The sequence below is a fragment of the Talpa europaea genome, assembly GCF_964194135.1.
Source record: "Talpa europaea genome assembly, chromosome: 16".
In the NCBI taxonomy this organism is placed as follows: domain Eukaryota; kingdom Metazoa; phylum Chordata; class Mammalia; order Eulipotyphla; family Talpidae; genus Talpa; species Talpa europaea.
In genome coordinates this window covers 25,743,293-25,767,220 of record NC_140084.1, presented here as the reverse complement: position 1 = coordinate 25,767,220, position 23,928 = coordinate 25,743,293, and the positions used below count along the sequence as shown (strand labels likewise).

The window sequence follows — 23,928 nt, the reverse complement described above, 5'->3', positions numbered from 1 at the left end:
CTGTGGGGCCAGCCTGAGGTGCCACACAACCCGAGATTTCCTCCAGCTGAGCCCACTTGGTTTTCCTGGATGTGTCTCTCTTCCCCTACTGGTTGGATTTAGCATTCAAAGTGACTATGATGTTTTTATTCCTTTGATTTTTTTTTGGGGGGGTGGGGATCACAGCCTGACATTGCATTATTGTATTATATATTTTGTATTATAAGCACAGCATCACGTAGCTGTCAGTACCAGTGGCTGTGTACAGTGAACACGTGGGTGCTCAGCCCCAGACAGAAACTTCTCATGACTTCTCCCCCCACCACCCCAATGCTACAGGATAGTTGTCCTCTGCCCCAACTCAGAAGGCTAAGTTGGGGTTCAGAGAGCCCCTTATCACAAGATGGTCATTAACTTGAGGAGTTGAAAGTCTTTCCTAATGGGTAGAAAAATTACCTGGGGCAGGTCACCTTATGTCCTCTGGCCCCCTTATTAAGATGGGTTTGATGAGGGGCCAAAGAAGGATCAGCTGGCTTTGGGAGCTCCCCCGAAAGGGAGGGGGACCCTGGAGTGGCCTGCCTAGAGGGGTGGGACAAGGCTGGGGACAAGTCTTGACTCTTCCCACGCTGCCTGTCATGCCTACTTCAAGATAAGCTCTCTGTCAGGGTCGATGAGAGACCTTGGCGAGCCCCACCCTTGCAGAAGGCTGGAGGGAGTCTGTCATGCAGACCTGGACCCCTTAGTGACCCCAGAAGACCAAGAGGAAGCTCTCTGGTAAGTTAAAAAAGGGGGGCCTACAAAACCCCCATCCAGAGGGGCTGTTCCTTCCCTTGGCAAGAAGAGGGCCAGATGGCCACCCTCATTTGAGATGTCAATGGTGACCTCTGGACTCAAGAAATAGCAAGTGCATCTTAATCAGAGCGCGTCCTTCCTGTCCACCAGACAAGGCGATTGCACCGGCCCGCCCCTCAAGGAAACGAGACCTTCTTAATCACAGGCTGCTCCCAAGGGCCAGAGGAGGCCCAAGGCCTGCCCAGCCCACAGCCCACAGTGACCACCCTCCCCCCACCACCCCAGTTTGGTTGCCTGGCCAAACCCAGGCTGGGATGAGTTTCCAATCCTGGGAATAATAACTCACATTACTTGGATCCCATCTGCACCCAGCGAAGGCAGAGCAGGGAAAAGAGCATAAAACACAAAGTTCCCACAGACAACATCTGTCTTAGTGCAAACAATGGACCATTATCTTGTAAATAATTCTGATTAAGCTGCAGCATTTCCTCCTGAAACTGGTGGTGGGGAGCACGGGGGAGGAGGCTGCCGCTAGAGTGCCAGGCCTGGGGGACCAGGTGCTGCACCCAGCATCTCCCCAGCCCAGCCCACAGCCCCTTCAGCCTTCTCATAAGAGCTGTGAGACCCCCTCACCCCTGCTGGCCACCATCTGCCGGGCACTGGCTCAGTTCATCACCTCCAAGCCCTGCTGTTCAGGAGCCTCCCCTCTCACTGCTGCTGGGGTCTGCCTCCCTCCAACTTCCTCCCTTGCTTTCCTCAGCTCTTCCCTCTCCCCAGACGCTGTCTCTATGTCTCTATCATTTTTCTTTTTCTTTTTTTTCTTTTACCTAGACCTGGGGTGTAGGCCAAAGTTGTGAAGATTCACCCGAGACAGAGTGGGGAGCAGAACAGGCAAATCTACTGAAACACACTGCTAAGGGAGCAGCGGGGAGACAGGAGAGGTCTGCTGAGCCATGTGGGGAGCTGCTCCCTGGCCAGGATCGAACTCAGGCTGTAGTGCTGAGACTTAACCCCGAGGCCACCAGAAAGGCCCTCGCTATCATTTTTCATTTATTCCATCTCTACTTGTTTTCCTTCCTCTTACCTTTTCCCTATCTTCAATTTTATCACCCAGGCCTCCAATATTTCTTTTTCATGCTTTTTTGCTGTTTCGTTCTCTCCCTTCATCTCTCTCCCACTATTTATCCACTTCTGGACTTTGGGCTTTTTGTCCCATTCTTTTTTTTTTTTTTTTAAAGATTATTTATACAGTCAGAGGTGTGGGAGGGTGAGAGGATTCACCAGAGACAGAGTGGGGAGCAGAACAGGCAGACTGATTGAAAGCACTGCTGAGGGGAGCAGCCGGCAAGGTCTGCTGCACCATGTGGGTAGCTGCCTGACTGGTCAGGAATCATGCACTGCAGAGGCTGTGGACAACTTCACAGCACGGCGCTCAACCTGCTGCGCCACCAGGGAGGCCCTCTTTGTCCCATTCTTACTCTCCAGTCTCTTTCTCGCTCATCCCCCTGCAGCTGTCTCTTTCTCTCCTTCCAATAATGCCCTGGGGTTGTACCCCTTCCTGCCTGTCCCAGGACACCCCAAGCTGGAGGAAACAGTGACCAGTCTGGGGCAGCTAAGGCCTCACGCTGTGCCCTGGCCCTCCTGGGCTTGTCAGGAGACGGGGGTGTCAACTGGAAATACTGGACCCACAGGAATCCTTTCCCCACCACTGAGAGGGTCCTTCGTGTCTGGCCCAAAGACCCTCCTCCTCTTGCCATGGTCAGAGACCCAGGTCAGTGGCCTTCTTCATGCCTACCTCTTCACCTGCTTCATGCATCTCTGGTTGAAAAGCCTAGGGGTTAAGTCTCAGCGCTATCACCGCTGCGGCCTGAGTTCAATCCCAGGCCAGAGAGTTAACCCACATGCAGCAGCAGACCTCTCCTATCTCACCTGCTGCTCCCCTCAGCAGTGTGTTTCAGTAGATCTGCCTGTTCTGTTCCCCACTCAATCTCTGGTGAATCCTCTCATCCCCACACCTCAGGCCTACACCCCAGTTCTTCTACACAAAATAAATAAATAATAAATCAATAAATACAAGTTTAAAAAGAAAATGAAAAATGAAAACCCCACTGTCATGAAAAGGGCCTGAGATTCACAAAACCCACTAACACTAGGGAAGTCAGTGTATTCCACTGTGAAAGCAGGGGTGATCGTTCACTTTGCGAGGGTGCTTACTCCCAAGGCCTTGAGAAAATGACCCTTGTGATTCAAATCAATTGTCCTGAGTATGACTTAGAGAAGACACTGAAAGCTCCCTGGTAAAGGTAAAGCCTTTGCCATGAGGATCCTGTTCCCTTTGGAAAAAAAAGAAAACTTGTTTGGATCTGATCTCTGCTCCTACAAATTCCTTTCTAGAAAATGGGAAGTCAGCTCGACTGGAGTCAATGGGTGTTTTCTGCACATCCCAGAAAAGCTCCCCTCAGAGGTCTTCACCCAGAGACAGGGGAACCCCCAGCTGGGCTGTGTAGACAGAGGCCTTCAAGGACACATTGGCAAGGATGGGGACCCCAGATCTGACACATTCTACCCAGAATCTCAGCCCACTCTGCCTGGTCTTCGTCGGTTCTCAGTTCTCATGGGGGCCCTGCTTGGGGCCTGCATGGCAGCAGAAATCCCAAAATAACTGAACTGTGGGTGATCTGGCAACTTCCGGTTACCCGTTCACGTGTATGTCGTTCTCTGGAGAGGGCGTGTGACTACACATTCGATGGCTAACAATATAGAGGCAATCAAGCCACACTCGATGAAAAGCAAAAAGTCAAGCACTTGAAGGGTTCACTTTTGAAAACAGCACATACTGTCCTGAAATAGGGGGGCTTACTAGCCAACAGTGGGCCTGAGTGGCCAAGGGGACCCGAAGGATGAAAGAGTGGGAAGGTCACACTTTCCACTGTTCCTGCACCCACACTTGATGAAGGAAGTTGAGGTGAGGTCTGTCACAGGGCCCCATTTCACTCCCTGTAAGTATTACAGGGTGAGAGTGTTGGATGAGGGGGGTATATACCTCCAAGGGAGGCACCTGGGTAAGAGATGGGTATTTGGACTTGAAGAAACCTCAACCATCGTAAAAAGCACTTATCTTCTTCAGCTCAGCTGTGAATGTAACCAGTTGAAAAATGAACTTAAAACAATAAGGGATTTTATTTGCACTTCTATGAACCCCCAAATCCAGTTGTTTTTTAAAGGTTTATTTATTTATTTATACATGCACTGGGTACAGACAGAAGCGCAGGAGGGTGACAGAATTCACCAGAGCCAGAGCGGGGAGCAGAAGAGGCAGATGGACGAAATACACTGCTGAGGGGAGCAGCGGGCAGCAGGAGAGGTCTGCGTGCCATGTGGGACCCGCCTCCAGTGGCTGGGGAGCAGCCAGGGATCGAACCAGCGCTGCAGAGGCTGTGGGCAGCTTCTCAACCCAGCGCTCAACTGCTGCACCACCAGGCAGGCCACCCAGATCCAGCTTTATTGACTTCTTGCTTTAAATATATACAGATGGACCAACTCACAGAATTAAAAGAGAGATTCCTCAGTGTCCTTCTTATGACTTAATAAAGATGTCCTTCTTTGAGGCAATATCCCTAGGTCCAGTCACCATAAGGGCCTCGCACAAACCCAAATCCCACAGGTCATGCATTTGCGGAAATGCAGCTTGGCTCCCACATCTGGGCCCTGCTGGACTGAGTGTTCAGGAGGATTCAAGGACCGACCAGATCCTGAAAGAGGACCTGGAAAGTCCAGGCTTAAAGGTCCCATAAGTAGAGCCTCTGAGCCCCTGAGGAGACTACAAGGGTCCCCCAGCCCTTCTCTGTGAGGAGGTGGTATCCACACAAAAGAGGCATCAAGCTCCCTGGAGCACCACTGCTGGCAGAGCCATGGCTCCCCAATTTTCTTCCACCCCATCAAACCTCCAGTAACCCAGTAACCCAGATGAGGGACTGCATTTCTCAATTTCTAATATTGCAGCTCAGGGGTCTCTCTGGTGGTGCAGGGGTTAAAGACACAGCACTATCAAGCATCGCCAGCCACTGCAGCACTAGTTAGATCCCCAGCCAGGGAGCTACCCACCTAGCGCAGCAGACCTCTCCTGTCTCTCCTGCTGCTCCCCTCAGTGTGTTTCTGTAGATATGACTGTTCTGCTCCCCATTCTGTGTCTGGTGAGTCCTTTCACCTCCCCACACCTCTGGCCTGTACCCAGTTCTTGTATGCATAAATAAATAAATCTTTTAAAAAAATAAAATTGCAGTTCACTTCCCACAGAGAACCTTCCACCAAGGATGTAAAACATGCTCAACAAGGGCCCGCTTACATAGGATGCCTCACCCCCACCCTTCTGGTTCCTGCTGTGCCAAGGTCCCTGGTTCCCGGGCCATGTGAAGATTGTTTGGCCACGGAGGGGAGTGGAAGAGGAGCTGGAGTGACCTCAACTAATGAGAACTGCCAGCTGGCAGATAAACACCCCACTTCTGCAGTCCTGGAGGGATGGCTGATTCTGAGGTGAACCCCGGCAGTAGCTTAGAACTCCCCAGAGGGGAGCCCCAAAGTAGACTCCTATTAATACACCTGTGTCAGGTCCCCCCCTTCTCTGTCTCCCTGCCTTGTGCTCCCAGAGAGGGCCCCCCACATAAGCTGCCTGGACCCAGGCCCTTATCTCAGAAATAGGTGTGCAATAGCATCTCAGACTGAGGAGATTAATGAACACTCTCCTCAAGAGAAAGAACTCAACACACTGTGAACCTCTACGTAACCACCAAGGCTACTGCTGGTGAAACATCTACCTCTGGCCCTGCCCCAGAATCAGGGGCATTTCCTGGGGGACCTGTCCTCATGGTCTGCCCCAGCCCTCTCCCACGACATGCAAAACACTCAAGTCAAAAGAGAAAAGCCACTTGTCCATCATATAAAAAGAACAATAATTTAGCAAATTAATTGCAAATTTGCTTTCCCTGCTTGGTTGCCTTTCTCCTTTTATGCGGATAATTGAGAGCATATTATATTAATTTGACAACAACAGAAGTTCAAAAAGAAAACTTAACCTCGTGAGCAGTGGGCTGCCATTAGATGGGTGTGTCTGGACCAGGCCACGGAGAGCATGAAAGGCAGACTCCTTGAGAAACCGCCAGTGTCGGGGTACACGCACGGGCATTTCTGCTGATGAAATAGCTGTGCTGAGTTCCCCAACTTTAACCTTGAAAATGTACAGTTTGCTCAAGAGCAGAGTCTGCACACGCAGAGACAGCAGTGCCAGGCCAGGGCTGCACACTTAGTGCATAACTGAGTCACTGTCATGGTTCTTTTGGGGAAAGTGGCCACACACAAGCAATAGTCACCCCCCAAAGTTTAGATTCTTTTGCTCCCTACCAGGATCTCTAAATCTCTTCCAAGCAAGCATATTTCCTGCGAAGTGGTGTGACACCTCTGTCTTGCCACTGGTGGCAGGGCCCCATTCCCTCCCCTGGCCTAGCCCCCTGAGGTCACAGCCACCTCCTAGAAGCTGATCCCACCTACCAAGGGGCCTCTTCTGCACCTCACATCAGTGGGTCCTCCTGGCTTGGGAAGGACCTAGGCTGTGGGGCTAAGGTGATTCTTGGGGTTGCCCAAGTCTGAGTCCAGGTGGGCTTTGCTATAGCCCCGTGCAGGGGTGCAGGAGGGGCTGCAGGAAAGTGGACCGCCAGCCCCTTGCAGAGCAGAGCGGTGAAGTGAAGTCAGCTTGTTGCAGAGGCCCAAGTCCCTCAAAGCAGCAGACAGGATGTTCCCACGAACACTCAACTGGTGAGAAGGGAGTTCTTCCCCAGAGGCGGAATGAGGAGGAGGGAAGGGGGGTGGGGGCGGGCACTGTGCAGCGGGTGCCGCTGCGAGCCAGGAGGAGGCTGGGATGAGGTTCAGAAAGCAGGATTTTGAGAATCCACAAAGGTGTCTTCTAAGTCTTCTAAGGGACCACTGGGAGCGACTCAGGAAATACCCCCTGCTTTAGAAACGGAAATGCGCGGAGACCCCATTAGGGTTTTCTGGCCGTCCTGAAGGGAAGAGAGAACAGCAGACTCCTGGATACATGGCCCCGGGGACGCTTCCCACCACATCAGCACAAGGAGGCTGGATAATCTGTCCCCGCAGCAACAGTCCCTCTGTGCCAGGCCCCCATTTGCGCAACACTGGACCCCAAGCCTGTCCCCTGCAGTACTGCAGCTGCCAGCAAGAGTTCCCAGAGTGTGCGGAGTGAGGAGGTGATGACCTGACAGCCAAGGACTGACCCAGAGCCAAGCCACCAAGGCTTCTAGCAGCCTCTGATAAGCCCTCTCCATCTCTCCACACCCCCAGGCTAGAGGCACTGGTGCAAAAGGGCCCCTGGGGTACTCCTTGCCTGCCAAGAGTAGGTAGTGATGAGCCCTCATTGAGGAGCTTCTTGACCCCAATGGCGCTGAGCAGAGGGAACACGCAGCACCTGCATGGAGATGCTTGCAGACGGGATGTGGCCTCGGGAGCCACAGTAGGCTAGAACCCAGGAAAGGGAAGAGATGAATTCTCCGGACACCCCTCTCCCTCGGGACAGCCACCCAGACACAGGTGCACAGGAAATAAAGATGAAACTTTGGAGTCTTCCTTGTGAAGGCTCGGCCAAAGCACTGGGGTGGGAGGCAGCCAGCTGGCCGTGGCCCTGTGCCCAGGGACAGGTGGCATGGGGCACTCTGCTTTACCTTGGCTAGGCATTTTGGGGTCTGTTGTGTTTCCCACTGGAACCCACAGTGTGTGGCCTCAGCTTCACATGAACAAATTGGGCAGCAGGCAGCAGGAAGCAGTCATGGAAACAAAAGCTAGTGACTTCGAGGTCTATACTTTTCACTGGCGGCTTTGACCATGTATTCTCAGATTCAGAATCTGTCAGTTCGCACTTTTTCCTCCAACTTAGATACAATAATATTGGTCTTTGGGGGTCAAGATCACTTGAATAGTTTTTATGAGAAAGAGGGGTATGTTTCAAGCTGTCACGGTCATGTTTGTTGTATTACTGAGATCAGGGTTGTCCAGGGTTTCTGGGCCCCCAACCCTCCTTGTCCACAGGTCACTTTATTTGGGAGTGGGGGCATGGGCTGGGACTCTGGATTCTCTCCAAGGATGACAGTGCCCTTCCCCACAGGACCTGTTAGACCAGAAGCAAGGGAGCATTTAGAAATGGACAAAACAGGGCCTCCCCTGGTGGTGCAGTGGTTGAGCACTGGACTGCGAAGCTGCCCGCAGCCTCTGCAGCACCGGTTCGATCCCCAGCCGCCGGCGAGGGTCCCACATGGCGCAGCAGACCTCTCCTGCCACGCCCGCTGCTCCCCTCGGCAGTGTATTTCGTCAGTCTGCCTGTTCTGTTCCCCACTCTGTCTCTGGTGAATTCTTTCACCCCCCCACACTTCTGACTACCCAGTGCTTGTATAAATAAATAAATAAATAAATATTTAAAAAAAAAGAAAGAAAGAAATGGACAAAATAGACTCAAGCAAAGAAGCCTGGAAACTCTGTTGAAGTGGCAGGACCCTGAAGTCCAGCTCATGGACTAAAAAAACTAAACAACACAAATGAAAAGCAAGATTGTCCCTTCCTGTAGACCTTCCACCATCATCTGGGGTGGGGGGCAGGGCAGGCAAAAGCTTGTTACACCAAACACAGGCAACAACCAAAAAAAAAAAAACCTGTGGTGGACAAAACATCCCACACTCCAACAGTTCCAAGTAGCTCCCGTTGAAGACTGCCCTCCACGGGGTGAAAGGAAAATGTTAAGGTTTGCTACAGAAGGCTGGGTGCATGCACCCCACTCTGTGCTCTGGTTCTCCCGCATCCACCGTGGGCCACCATGAGGTCTACAGCCTGAGAGTCACTTGGACAGAGATATCTGCGTGTGTTGCCTGCCGGTCACCCCCTGCGTGGTCACCCCACCCACACCGGGGAGACCCTTGCCATGGGCATATTTATGAATTGTTACCTCCTAGAGAAGAGGGTAAAAGTGCAAAGAGTTGTCAGGCAAAGGGCCCGGGGAGCACCATGAATCGTGCCCCCTGAATGCCCTGTCAAAGCTTCCAACAGATAGAAGAATGTCAAAGGGTGAGGGGGGTGTTGTGGATTGAATTAACATAATGACTCCAAACTGCACTAATGTTTCACAGCTTTTTTTATTAGCAATACCAAGATAAGTTATTGAAGCATTTTTAGTATTGTTTTACATTCCATTCATAAATGACCTAACTTGTAACTCAGCATACAGCACACTTAAAGATATAGTTTGACACTTATTCAGAAAGCTACAATTATTATAACTTACATGCCTTCATTACCAGGAACACCTTAATATATCTCCTAATTACTTCAACAATACTCCATTCCAAAGCACACGATAACCCAGCACGCGGTTACACATTTTGCTTCCGTCACCGTTTGTCACCGTTTGGAGTTGTGGATGTCACGGTGCTGTTCACTGGAATCTTACTGTCATCTGTTCCCGGCTAATAGGACAACCTGACACAATATTCAACTAGCAATAGTACTGCTTAAATACTATGGAGAAAGATAATTACTGCACTTTTCTGTATTCTTCTAAAGTGTTACAAAATACAGGACAATCGGAAAAAAGCAGTAATGCCAACGAGACCAGCGCAGGGCCCTCTTCTAGAAGGTGTGGTGAGCTGGCGTGGCGGGACCCCCAGGCAGGGTTTCACAGGCGAAGGGGCCTCCGATCCACCAGCTTTTGTCACTCAGGATTCATGAGTTTGAGGGAATTTTCGCTCCCGTTCAAGTTACTAAGCCTTCGCAATCCATGACTAATAGTGGAACATATGGGGCAATATTTTTAGCCTCCCTGATTCTTTGCTCTATCTACTGTAGGTTGGTGTGCCGTGTGTATACACATACCTATGCCAATAGTAATTATTTATTCAACACACATATGTGTATACATTCTTCTCTTGACTTTACACGATTAACAAGCTGCAGAGAGCCACCGAGGAGCACGAACAGACAAGGGCAAGTCCAGCTAGACCCACTAGGACAGGGGGTGTCACTTACCTGCAAGAAAATGTGCAGATTCATTAAACAATCCAGAAACCATTTGGGCTAGAGGCATTTGAAAGCAAGGGCAGGGCCACATTCCCTAATTGTTTAATGAAATAATGACAATAAAGCAATATTTATAAAATTTGGTCCTTCCGTCTCTGGCTCAAGCAAGAATAGTCGATGTGATTAGAGCAGGTTGGCAATTAGACAGAGAGGTGCTGTTGATCAGCACTAAGTAATAGGAGATAATTACTACTTATTCGAAACCTGGGCTTTGCACACAACATCTGAAAACAAAAAAGAAAGAACCTGATTCCGTCGGCAGCTAAGAGGCGGCTCCTACCTAGACGCTAGTCCCTCCCAACCATCGCTTTGATGCAGCAGCCTAAAAAGGCCGAGTGTAAGCCCAGGGCACCTGCACCCAGCTGTGGGCAGTGGTGGGTCACACCATCCCCATTTTACACCATGCCGCCTGGGCCTGCTGGATGTGGATGTCTGTTCTGACATCACTCTTTTCTCAGCCTTCTCTTTCTCCCTCCCAATTGTGTCATTACTAGGAAGAAAAAAAATACATGTGTGCACCTCTGTGTGTGTGTGTGTGGTTGATATGTATATCTACATGGCTGGGTGTGTACAGATCTACACACACACGGTTATAACCAAAGAGCGCGGCTGCTCTTCTTCCACGCCTTGGGCTTGGTCCTCAGTGGCAGGCACCACACAATCCAAAGAGAACATGGACACGGCAACCCAAAGGAAAGCTACCACCAGACTTTGCTCCTGCTTGGGAGGCACTGTTGATTCAGACAGTAGCTTTTGGAGCCAAAAATATGCAGCAAAAGGAAAGGAACATAAACAAGGCTAAATGTCACCAGTGTTTGCCGACTTACAGACACCATCCATTTGTTTGTTCTGAAATGACGAGTGGACCATTTGGCAAATACAATGGTATTCACACAACAGTTCTGTCATCCTGCAGTGCAAACGACATCACGTCAGTGGCATTCCGTTTAATTTAAAAAGAGGGAAGGGAAGGAAGGAGAGAATGCCAGGAGAGTTTGGAGAGGGGCTGCCACCCGAAGAGGCTGCCTCTCATCCACACAAGTGCACGGTTTTGGACACCGGCAGGGAGACTTTCCGGGGGCAGCATGATGCTGTTCCTGCAGGGGCCCAGGGGAGGCTGCGCAGCCACCTGGAGGCAGCTGGCAGGGGCAGAGCAGGCGGGAAGCCGATGTGTGTTAACTTCACGGTTCTGCCCGCTGCGCTAGGACAAGCCAAATGGTCATCCCTACTGGGGTCTAAGCCTAGGCCTGGACACACACCCCTCCTGGGAACAGGTTGGTCAATTTGTAAATGATAGTCAGGCAAGTAAAGTGAGTGTAAAGTTGTGCTTTGTCTGAATGCTTTGCACAGAAGTCCACATGGGAATCCACTCACAAAAAGAAGTAGGAAGGTGGCTCGTTTGGCTTTAAAGACAGCAAGGCCCATCCAGAGGCAAGACCCTATAGCGGAAGCCGCCTGGGTCTCCCAGCTGATTGACTCCCTAGCGCTGGCTGAGCCTGGACCCCATACATCTGACAGATTGGGATTCTATGGTTCCTTTTTCCTAATTTAATCTTTTTTCTTCATTAGAGACTCCTGGCTTTGGGGCCACGCCCTGCAATTGGGACCTTCCACAAGCCCCAGCTCCTCCTGACTGCGTGCACAGTAGCCCGGACTTGGGTGACTCACACATGCAGCCCTCACTGTGTTCTCAGCCCAGCCTCAGCTCCCTTGGAAACCTCTTGATAACACAGACCCCAGCCATTCCTCGGTCAAAGACTGAGGAGGGAGGATGGACTTCCTACTCTCCTTCTGCCAAGAACAAAATCAGTAGAAACTGAAACAGTGTGGCCCGCGTGTTGGGATGTCATCACGAAACTGCCAGAATCGCCTTCAGAACTAACTTTGGTACATACCAAGCAGCAGCTGTCAATGGCCTGGCTTGGTGGAAACGAGGGAATAGAATGTGTCTCTAGAACCCTGGTGGAAAGTAAAGGTTGTCCTTGCTGTCTGCTCCAGGGGCTCCTGTGATGTGTGGACAACCCCACCATTTCCTCGCCACATCCCTGTCTGGACACTACACGGCACCAACTCAGCAAGCATCACCTTTGGTTTCCTCCTCCCACTCTGTCCACCAGTGAGCAAGCTGAGGCCGTTCCAGAGTGAGCGTGTCTCTTGCACCTCTCCTTCCTGCACTGCAACTACCAGGAGGCCTGGAGCAGGGGTGTGGGGGCAGTGATGCCTGCAAGTCCTCACAGGCAGAAATCAGGCTTTCTGAAACGTGCACCCTAGCCTCTGTGTCTGCAGGTTCCCTCTGGGAAGATTCCCACGGCCTGCTCTGGCACTCCATGGCAACTGATGGGCCTGCAGCTGCTGACTTGGGTTCTCCCTGCAGCATCTCAATGGCCAATGGTGTGAAAGGGGAACAGGTGCGTGCAAGTCTTCCCCAGGCCTGAGCACAGCAGTGCACCCCTCTTTACAGTAGACAAGGAGTTTGGCAAACAATGACCAGCAGGCCAATTCCAGCCACCACCTCTCTTAGTAAATGAGGGTCTGTGGGCACATAGCCACACCCATTGGCCTGTTGTTTATTGCTGCCTTGGCCACACTGGCAGAGCTGAGCCACTGCGGCAGAGCGTGCCTGGCCTACATGCAAAGGGATTCACTCTCCGGCCTGTTAAGAAAATAGCTTTAGACTGTGTAGCTGGTAATGTGGTGGGTATTTTCAGACTGTCTATGCTGAGAAATCAATGAGGTTTCTGGAGGACACAAGTCACATGGAAGAGATTCCAGTTATCCTGGTTCCTTTCCTCCCACAGTTTAGACTGCATGAGATGAAGAGGTGTCAATGCAGCCCATGTTCTTTTAGGAGGGGAGTTCCAATTATCTCACTACTGTAGAAGCCCAGGAAGCCTGTACCCCAGGCACAATGGGGACAATATATTGGAGGTATGGAAGCTATTGCTATTAACAGCCCTGCCTACTTACCCGCTTCCTGCAAGGCCTGGATGTCTCTGTATGGGCCTCACTGCAAAAGGGCCTCCCTGCCCATGACAGACATGCTGTGGATTCTCCTTGCTAGCCTGGCTTCTTGAGGGGTGGTGACTCCAGAGAAGAGCTTCAAAGTATAATGTGGGTCATGATCTTCTCACTGCTTGTCCCTTCGTCTGACTTTAATTCTTCCCCAATCAACCCCACTCCTGGGCTCGCCAAAGGACACACAGCAAACTCAGCTTATAAGACTCAGCACATGATGACCCCCAGACTTCTGTCTCCACTTCAAAATGCAGGGAGCAAGGGTGATCTGGTTGCTCTCCAAGTCCTCTGACTCTGGAGTGAAACAGTGTGTAAATTCTGAAACCGGGCCACGCAGCCAGCCCCATGGGTGCTGTGCAGACCGACCTTCATGAGCTCGTGCACTCTGAAACCCGTGCCTTCCACGCTCAGATCTCCAAGCTGCCAGCTGACCCCACAATTGGCCAAATTTTCTCCTATTGGACAAGGGTATCATCTGCCTTGTCTTGCCAATGGATGGGAACACCACTGTGGTCTGCCCTGGACCCCTAGTTAAATACTCACATGAATTCTATCCCATTGCTAAATCAAGGTCAAACCCATTCCAACAAAAGTGAGAGCAGAGCGAGTGTTCTGATAGTTCTGGTGTGCCATGCTCCCCAGCAGAGGAAAGATGTGTGGGTCGTGCCTGGAATCTGAGTCACTTCAAGAAATGGAAGCTTTGACTAGATGCTGTTTCATGGGATCAGGCCCACAAGTGGGTTCTGACCCATTCCAGAAGCTATAGTCATGTCCTCCCACTTAGTCCAAGATGGCGCCATGTCCTCCTTGGTATCACTGGAACATGCCCCCCGCAGGCTAATGTGCTGTTCTCCCTGGAGGGATCTTTTGGAAATTCATGCTCAAGCTCTAGGCCTCTCCTATTTAGCTGGCTGCTTGACCCATCCCCTCATGATGTCTCTCCCTTGGAAAGTCAGAAATGCACTGGCTAAGTGAGCAAGCTCCGTGCAGCAAGGATATAAGACCAGACATATAGAAGTTAGGAAGCAGGCATGCCTAGTTAAGGAAGCACCTAGACGAAGAGCTGACAGCCTGACACGACCACAGACTTAGGGGCAGAGGTCACCTCCTCCAGCTCTGGGTGGGGAGGAGCTGATGAGCACTGTGCAGCCCACGTGACCTGAACAAGTTTTTACTGATTCTCCTTCAAACACTTTCACACCAATGAGAACAGAGTCCAAAGGACAGAGCCTGCTTCTAGGGGCAGTGAAGTGGGGATTTGGTCCAGCTAACCGCACAAAATCAGAACCCAACCTCTTCTGAGATGAGGAATGTAGGAATAATTCTTTGGTTTGCTAAAACCCAGCTTCTTGGAAATCCATAGCTACTTTGAGTGGGGCAGAGAAGGTGGAGAAACATTAGGAATATTTTAGTCCTTATGCCAACTTCCTTTCCGCCCGCCACAGTGAAGCCAACGTGGGTTTGCAAGTTTTGGCTATCACTTGTGCTTCTGGCAAAGCTAGAGAAAGTAAACTAGAGGGAGAAAAAGGCCCCATGGATTTAAGCATCCCCTCTCACACAGCAACTCTTAGAAAGGAAGAATATGTCTGAAAAGTGGGATACATAGCAGAAAATAAGGAGAGGATTTTGATTATGATGGGCCAGACACAGGGGAGGAGGGATGAGAACTGGATGGGGGTCCGCCCCGAGGCGGGAGGGCAGCACCACCACCTCCCCCGAAGCAAACACAGGCTTTCCTTGCCTGCTTCCAAACTAAAGCAAGAGGATGCAGAAGAAACGAGGCCAAGTGAAATGCAGCACTTGTGCTCTCTAAAAACAGGCAATTTATGGCGAGAGCCAGTGTTCACACCTTACCATGCGTTGGAGGCACAGCAGTGGCACCGGGACCCCCGGCCGGGGAAGCAGCCGGACACCTTATAGCTGTTGTCCAAAGGTTGAAATGTTGACCAAGCAGAGATTTGTGCACGGACTTTGGGTAGGGATCTGTCGTAAGCTGTGTTTTGGGGAGCGGGTAAGAAGTGCAGGCACGTATGTGGCTGGCTGGGACAGGGCTCACAAGACAGAGCCCCGATGCCACCTTCTCCTCCATGCTCCCTGTTGCAAAAGCACATCATTGGGCAAGCTTCCCTGAGGCAGGCAGCCTTCCTTCAGAATGATAGGAAGATGGGAAAATTAATAGGGGTAATATGAGCTCATTTCAATAATAATGAGCTTATGAACATGCCAGGTTTTGATCTTTTCTGATGCATGGATTCCTGGCAGGATCTACAGTCCTACGTAGGTAGTTAAAAGAACTGAAAATAGACTTTAAAAAAAAAATCCCCAAACAATAAAAAAAAAGAAGCCACCCCAATCACAAACTTAAAACAAGAGGAAAAAAAAGAAAAAATCTCAATGTCGCTCCCCGAGAAGAAAAGGGGAAAAAACCGGACTGACATAAAACCCTTTTCTTCTTCCTTTAAATTTTGTTTTCAACAGCTTCAAAAGTAATGAATTGTATGTGGCTAAAAATAGATGTGGGGGTTCTGGTTAAGGGGGCCTGTGAATCATTCAGCATAAGGAACTGTCAATATTTTTTTGAGCTGTCAGAAATCCATTTAGTGATTTTTGACAATTCAAAAAATATTTCTGACTGCTTGATCCAGTTCTTAGTGAATTAGGGAAGGAGAGGGAAAAAGAAATATATCGATGTAAATCACGAACCGAGTCCCGCTTCCTGAACCTGCTCTGTGCTAAAAGGGATGTCAGGATGCAGGGGTTATGAAATACTCCTTTCCATTTTTCCTTCCTCTCTCCCTCCCTGCCTCCCCTCCTTCAACAGGTGAGGGAAAGCCACAGCAATCCATCCACAGACTAAAGATGGAAAGGTACGTGGCCATTTGTTCCTAGCGAGGATATTAAGGACTAGGCATAATATACTGAGCTTCTATTCAGAGAAAGCCTTTCAAATATGAATACCTGGGTGCCAGGAGAGCACTTTGATCTTCCCTGCCCACCCCCAGCCTTCATTTGATCCGATGCTAGGCTGCAAGTTTATTAATACTTTTTAAGATCGGGAATTACGTGGCTAACCATATTCTTTAAGGAGGTAAAGATGTGCCAATTTGATAGCAAGATCAGGCAGGCATAAATCCAAGACGCACAGAAGCACAACACTGCTAATCAGGGACGTCACGATGTACATTTCTTGTTAGAACAACAGACAGACAGGTTAAGGACAGACAGACAGAAGGCAATAATAGAAGGCCAAAGTCACAGCAACTGCCATTTGGTATGAATCACAAACACCCCAAAACCATCTCCCTATTCAGAGAGAGGCTCACTTTATTTCTACAGTGTGGTTAGTGTGATATGATTTTAGTATCCTCTAAGTTGATACAAAGAAAAGTCTAAGAAAGCAGATTTGGCTTAGCAAAGCAGGGAGGAATTTTCTCTAGGCATATTATGCACAAGTTGAAAATACTGAAAAGTTTGCAAGTTACCAAGTCTCTTTTTGCATTTGTTTTTGTTTTTTTTAAGATTTTTTTTTTTCTTTTCCCCTTTCAGGTTATGGTTTAAAAACAGGAGTAGTTCACCCCGTGAGACACCACCCTCCTTTTCCATGCCTTCCAGACAGGCGGTTCAGATCACTCTAATGCAAATTGGAGCACAAAAGTATGAGCTCTAAAACTTGTGAATGAAATCGGCTTCCGTGATTGTCTACATTGCAAATACAGCACTGTTGGCTCTTTTTATGTTGAGTTCAAAATTTGATAATGGCTAAGTCTACCCCGGGTTTTGTTCTTTTTGTTTTTGTTTTTGTTTTAAATGCACAATTCAGCACTGATGTTTTGGGAAATGAACTAAAGGAAGAGGATTCTAAAACTTACCACACAAGTCTGGCCTCTTGATACATCCAGAATTTGCTGTGCTACTTGCAAGTCCGTTAAAGGCTGCTAAGCCATCAGAACTGTAGGCCCTGAGGACCGAAAGCATGTTCATCGGCTTCTCTAGGCCCTGCGGCCCCCGCTCCGGCTTGGGCAGGCCCGCCGAGGGGTCCTGGGCTGAAAGAAGGCCCTGGCTGTGCCACTGCCTCTCTGACGCCGGGGGTAAGGGTGAGACGAGTCCCTGCAGGGGCTGAGGGCCGCCCGCGGGCAGCAGGCTGTCCCCACCGTCGCCGGTGCCACCGTCCTTGCTGAGAGCAGGCTGCGGTTTGCTCATCATCTCCGGCTCCGTTTCAATATCCTCGTCGTCGTTGTGCTCCCCCTTGGAGGAGTCCATGTCCTCGGAGGAGGCGATGTCGGAGAGGTCATCAGTAGTGTTCTTGTGTGTGGTTTCGGGGATCAGGATTGGGGCGTCGTCTTCCGAGAGGGCCTTGCTGTCCGGCTCCTTGCTGGGACAGGAGCTGGACACCCCCGCGCCCACCACGCCTGGGTAAGCACCGAACTGCTTGTAGAAATCTGAGGGGAAGTTACAAAAGGCAGGGTCCATGTGGCCAGGCCACGGGCCGCCCTTCTGCTCCCCCAGAGTCTCTTTGACCTGTCCCTGGACTATCTTCTCAGAAGCGGGGTCCAGTGGCCCGATCACATTGGGGAGACCCAGCTCTTTATTCGATTGTGCTGAGGGCAGCAGGGCCATTTTGCTGGCCTCCCGGACTTGGTCTTTGCAGTTGACGGTCGCCCCGACGGCACTGTCTTTGCGCTTGGCTTTGCCCAGGTGGTTGGCCTGCAGGTGAAGGGCCATCAGCTCCATGGATGACGTGGTGAAAGCACAGAAGAGGCAGCCGTGCCAGGCGATGCTGTCCCGCACCGTCACCGATGAACCAGGCAGGGAGGCGGCGTCGGGCCGCACCGACAAGTCCAGAGGCTCGTACTGGGCCTTGTCCGACTTCCGTGGGGCCACTTTGGGGCCCGCCTTCTCCTCGCCACCGTCCACCCCGTGGGCCTTCGCAGAGGGCGCATCAGACAGGGCTTTATCCTTGCCGTCCTTCTCCTTCTTCAAGGAACTGAGAACAAAGCTGTCCATGAAAGCCTGCAAGGACCCTTGAAAATTTACGCCGTTGCTCACGATGCTTTGATAAGCGCGGCCGATTTCCGAGAAGTGGGTACTTTTGGGTGGAAGGTCGGTGCCTTTCAGAGCGTCCGAAGGCGCCTCGGAAGACATGGCTGCGGCCTGTCCCGAGGGGTCTGCAGACGAGAGCACGCCTGACGTCCACTGCTGGGAGGCAGGGCCACCTCTGAAGTCAATTCCGGGGAGCCCCTTAAAGGCCCCCCTCAGGATGTCAGGCCTGATGAACAAGGCAGCCTTGCTGGGCATTTCTTCTCTGTGGTCTGGGGCTGGGGGCTGTCCCGACAGCGGCCCGGCCCCGTTCTGCCGCTCCCGGTGGTGCCGTTCTAGGTGGTACTTTAAGGATGCCGACTGCGTTCCCGCGTAATCACAGTGGGGGCATTTGTAGGGTTTCTCACCTGCAAGATTTTGGTATAAGGAGAGAGAGAAAAAAAAAAGTGTTTATCTCATTTTGGTGTGCTGAACGAGGCTGGAAGGATCAACATTTGTTCTTGGAAACAAAGCAGCTCAAACTAATAATTAGTTGGAGAACAACTGTTTTTTAATAGAAGAATAATTCGTACTCTTAAGCTTTTTTAATGATTTTGTACCATTTGGGACTATTCAGGAATGACATACTATCTACACACAATTAGCTATCTTTTTCTTTATCTAACATGTGAAAACGGCTGTAGATTTAAAAGCTATGATTATGAAAATTAAGCATAATAATTTCAACCACAGTGATCATTAAAAGTAGAAGTTTAAAAAGACAAAGTATGTAACAAATGGGTGGTTGCAATATTTTGTGTATACAATAGCTCTAAAATTTGTTTAAATTATACACATGGAAACCATTTTTAAACCTAAAAATTTTATGGCACTGTTACGCAAGACTGAAATGAATGATTTAAGTCTTGCTCTGCAGTAAATCATGGATATAATTAGCAAATGGCATACTGCACAAGTAATTTATCATTATTTGGAGGGCACCATTCCAGACGGGCTCAGATATCTGCAGACCTACTGCATTGTTTCTAAATAAAGAACTATAAATACCGATTCTATAAAATATTAATACCATTACAGTGCATCTTGATAGCGGCATGTAAAGACATATAGTTAAGATAAAAAGCAGTCAATAAAACTTAAAAGAAAATGAGTAATAAAAAGGCACAAAATATATTTAGTTTCTGTATTTGAAATTAACATTATCTACTGGTCTTTGTAGTGCCTTAAATTTGTACTAATGGCAAACCGAATGCTCCGGTAGTAAAATGTGTAATTTACCTATAATAAGCGCTTTCTAGAGAATAAAAATAGCTTTAAGGAGTGTTTTAAAACATATAAGATCATTTTCATGAATTAAATATTTATTTAAATTCAACACCCAACTTCTATTGTTCTTTCCACCACGGAAAAGATGCCGTAACCTACTGCTTGGACCTGCCTTCGATGAGGAAGAGGAAAAGAGAAAGTAGGTAAACTAACGGGGATTTAAATATATTCCAAGAATGTGTGAGCAAACCAGGGTCTTTTCTAGACTTTGGAATTGAAAAGCTCTCGGGAAGGGACTGCGACAGTGTCTGTTCACTTACTCACAATAGCACCCTGTCAATAGCCACAATTATTTCCCCAAGGAGACTCAAGGATCCCCCACCCCTTCCTCTATTCTATTCTAATACAGACTGATCTAAAAAGCAACAGCAAATCATCGGTGAATGGCGTATTCTGAAGACATTATACTGTGTCTAGCCTCCCCTTCTCCAGGCATAGGGCATTTGGGGGTAAGACACTTGATTAGGGAGGGGGACACCGGGACTTGGCCTGCAAGAGGACCACCAGCCCAGGATCTGGGCAGGGACCCCTCATCATCACCAGTGTGCAGGCCTGCCTTTTCCAAACGGGCACTAATTCTCCTTGCTCACCCCTACAGGCAGCGAGAGGTCTTCCCTGAACATTTGAGAGATGGCCTTTCTGTCTGGAAAGGGGTCCAGACTAGAAATCTCTCACTTAGAATGTAAAGGTCACAGGTGTCGCTGGCCAGCACACTGACGTGGGTCTAGAGGAAGTCAATCCCCATCAAGGTAAAGATACACTAGCTTCAGGCACCATTTCCCACATCTTGGAGTCGATTCCTGGATTCTATTCAGACTCTTCTTTAGCCACTGCTATTTGACCAGCTCACCAGAGACTGGGGAACCCTCGGTGGCACAGATGCTGTGGACAGGGCACTTCTGGGCTACCTGGAAGTCTGGTGCCAATGGAGCCCCTGATGCTGGGCAGGGGCCGGTGAGGCGGGGGTTGTAGCAAGAAAGCCAGACTAAAAACACAGACTCCTGCCCCACCGGTGAGTCGGTGCAAACCTGGGAGAGGACCCAAAGAATGAGAGCGAGTAGAGAAGAGGCCTGTAGGTACTAGGTGAGACTCAGGTTGCTTTTCAGAAATGCACCTGGAGATGATTAAGTGCATCTGGCAAAGGGTTTGTAGAGGAGGCCTGGGTGTTCATTAGCAGGGGCTGCAGAAGAGAATGTGGACTTTTCCTTCCAGGCCCAGGGGTAGGGAGACTGCAGGGATGCAGAGAGGTCATGTGTGCACATTTCTGATGACACACATTTGAAATGCACATTGGAGCAGGTTTTGCAAAGTGTTTCATGCATAGTGTCATAGAGCACATAGTGCACACAAAGCAAACAGTGTGCACAGAGCACATGTTCCAGGGAGTTTTAGACACCAGTTCTGGGACCCAAGGCACAGCAGTTCTGATTCCAAGGTTCGGGTTTGAGGTCAGAAGTGGGTGTTTAAGAAATGCCCTTAGTGCTTCTGATGCAGATAATGTAAAGATTCTACTTTTAAAAAAATTAAAGTGGAATTGCCTGGGAAGCTTTAAATACTGCAAATACCTGGTCCCACCTCCACTATTTCTGAGTTAATTGGCCTGAGCGGAAGGCTGGGCCTTGGGGTCTTTTGATGCCCCTGTGTGCCCCACTGTGGAGCCTGCATGGAGCACTGCTGGAGAGAGGCTCTCTGGGGAGTGCCCTTTTGCAGTCACCATGGGATGGCTTACAAGGGAGGTGGTCTGGACCATTGGGCAGTGTTTGGAGAGTCCAAACTGGGGACCAGAGACCCTGTGCAGAACGTTCTCCTGGGATCAGGATTCCTGTCTTAGGACCTTTTATCTCCTCAACCTGTGCTGGGAAGTTGGAGCACATGGTCCTAAGGCCTTATCGCAACTCTAAAACTCCAGTCAAGAGTGAAACCAAGCCTCTCCAGTGGGGTCTGTGACCCATGTCCCTCCATGCTTGTACCCACACACCCAGAAACAGGCAGGTTCCCTCACCTTTTTTTTTTTTTTTTGGTACTGGGCCCTGAGTGAAGGACCAGAGACAAAGCCATTGTTTTCACTCTCTCAGAGGAGTCTATCACATGGTGCAGTCACACACACACACACACACACACACACATACACACACACGTACTCCAGGACACAACCCCCCCACAAGAGACATACATACACACCCCAAGACACACACACATACATACCCCAGGACACACAGACACACATATACCCCAGGACACACACACATACACACACATACCCCAGGACACACACACACACCCCAGGACACACACACAGCTCACGTGAGACACACACACCCCCACTGGAGACACCGCCCACACAAAGGTGAATATCATTCAACATCATTCCCATACACACTCACATACCATACTCGCCCCTCACATACACCATCAACACACATATCACATACACAGACAAACACACCACACACATCACTCTACACCACGGACACACCCATCCTCACACACGCCACATGCACACCTCTCTCTCTCCCACTCTAGCTCTCACTCTAACACACACCCCACACCCCACAGGAGATGATCTCTTGGCACAACCCACTGCTCTGTTAAAGTTCAGAACAGACCTTGGCCTCACTGCTCCGGGGAAAAGGAAGCCACAGCCGAGAAACAAGCATGTTAGTATTTGCGGCTCTGCAGGCCGGGGCCCGGGGGAGCGAGGGGCTGCCTAGTGAATCTTCAAGGGCTGTTGGACCGCCCACGAAAGAGGCTCTAGAAGGCTCCCCCCTTCTCAGCCTTGTGCACACAGGCCCCGCACCGTCTCTCCACATGGTTCCACCTCCTGCATTCTTCCTAAAAGGCTTTGTTTGGGTGACTGCTCCCCATCAGCCCAATTCCCCAGATAAATGCTCCAGAGTGAATTCCATGGATAAACACACCACCTTTGGATTTGTGTTTAAAAACAAACAAAAAAAGTGATTCTATAATTTATAATTATAAATTATAATTTCTTTATAATCCCTAAACGTTGAATATCCATGATTGCCCTCGGCCTTGAAACCTTTCCTCACCTTTCCTGGGCTTCGTCTTGGGGTGGGACAGTGGGGAGGTGGCAGGAAAAGGCTTGGGGGTTACATTCAGAACCCAGAGTGTGTGTCTTGTCAGGCAAGCCCAGGGGACGGAGCCGTGGGTGTGAACATGCTCTGGAGGGGCACGGGGTGGCCAAGGGCCTCCTTACCCTGGAAACATGCAGCTGCTTCCCAGGCCTGCTCCCGCAGGGCTCATCTCACCACAGGCCAGCCTAGCGGGGTGGGGAGCCTGGAGGCATGTCTAGCAGGCTCTGAGGGGCGGTCAGTTCAGCTCTCTGGCAACCCACAAATGCCAAGTCCTTGCTGAGAGCAGCTTCACCGCTTCTGGTCACAGCCTCCACCAAGCACTGGGCTGGCCTATGAAAGCCAGACCTCCACCCAGCCCTCTCCTACCTGTCCCCACGCTTCCTGCAGCTGGTGCCACAGGCACCCCAGACCCTGTCAGTCTAGCTGAATCATTGGCCACTTACGCCCCAAGTTAGTCCACATTTACTGGGGAATCACTCACACTGACCTGAGCTTCCTAGGGGTTCCAGCTATCTCCCTCATGCTTGGGGTTCTCTGTCTTTGCTGTTGTAGGACCCTCACATGCAGAAGGGTCCCAAGTCAGGCAGGTGGCAGGAGTGTGTCAACAGCGGGGTGGGGGCCTAATGCCTCCAGAGCTGGGAGTTGGCACTCAGCTGTCCACTGTGGGCACAAAGACCTCTGACTTTCTAAGAAATGCCTCACATTCAGATTTCTTTTTTTATTGCATAGAAGAACTGGGTGCAGGCCACAGGTGCGGGGGATGAAAGGATCTACCAGAGACAGAGTGGGGAGCAGAACAGGAGGATTGACTAAAATGCACTGCTGAGGGGAGCAGTGGGCAAGACAGGAGAGGTCTGCTGCTCCAAAATCCATATCTCTACACGCAATGTCCTGGCTTTTAATTATCAGCATCTACTTGCACACTTCTTCAAACACCAAAGGGGCCACAGCCCCCTAATCAGCAGACCGAGGGTGAACAGGGCAGCCAGTTTGAGACTAGTGTCTGCAAAAGGATCCACTACAGAGTCATCTGCCCACACTGAAGGCTGCACACTGGACACTGGCGGCCTGCTGTGGGGAAACCTCTCAAAAAGGTCCCAAACAATGCATTTCTAGAAAAGAGAATTTTGCTAGAAAAGGCATCATAAAATCTACAAAGCATAGTTCATTTTCAGTGGACCAGCAAGATGAGCAGAGCCACACTACATTAAACCAGCTAATCCACTGACTTTTGGTATAAGATGTATAGCCAAGTTTGGAATAGCATTGATCATTTCTCTGCTGTCACCAGCACGAGTGTTTAGAAATATGTGACCGAGTGATTCAATTCATTGATTGCACCTATTTTTACATGGGCAGGTCTTTTCTCATTCTGAACCTCCGCTGGCATGTGAGACGCCAAAGAAGGCCTCTCTGTTCCAGGCAGGTATTTTGGGGTGCTTCAGCGGAGGCTCCAGCAGCTCCCTCTAAAATACCAGGAGGATTCACACTATTCAGAAATCCCTTCATCAAGCTTTGAGGGAGTGTTTCATGCTTCTAACGTTTTTTCCTACTA

The 23,928-nt window shown here is 50.0% G+C and overlaps 1 protein-coding gene across 2 annotated transcripts in view; it reads right to left on the bottom strand.

Moving 5' to 3' along the window:
* ZNF536 (zinc finger protein 536) overlaps positions 1–23,928 on the bottom strand; it is a gene marked incomplete at both ends in the record, with an annotated part of 235,187 nt that overhangs the window by 130,008 nt on the left and 81,251 nt on the right. Inside the window, 2 exons of one of the 2 annotated variants that reach the window (XM_084257696.1) lie at positions 10,790–10,845; positions 16,785–18,359. In XM_084257696.1, the coding sequence (XP_084113822.1) occupies positions 10,790–10,845; positions 16,785–18,359 (1,631 nt within the window). Of the gene's footprint in view, positions 1–10,789; positions 10,846–16,784; positions 18,360–23,928 lie in introns of those variants that run through there. The other variant, XM_084257695.1, reaches the window with a different exon arrangement.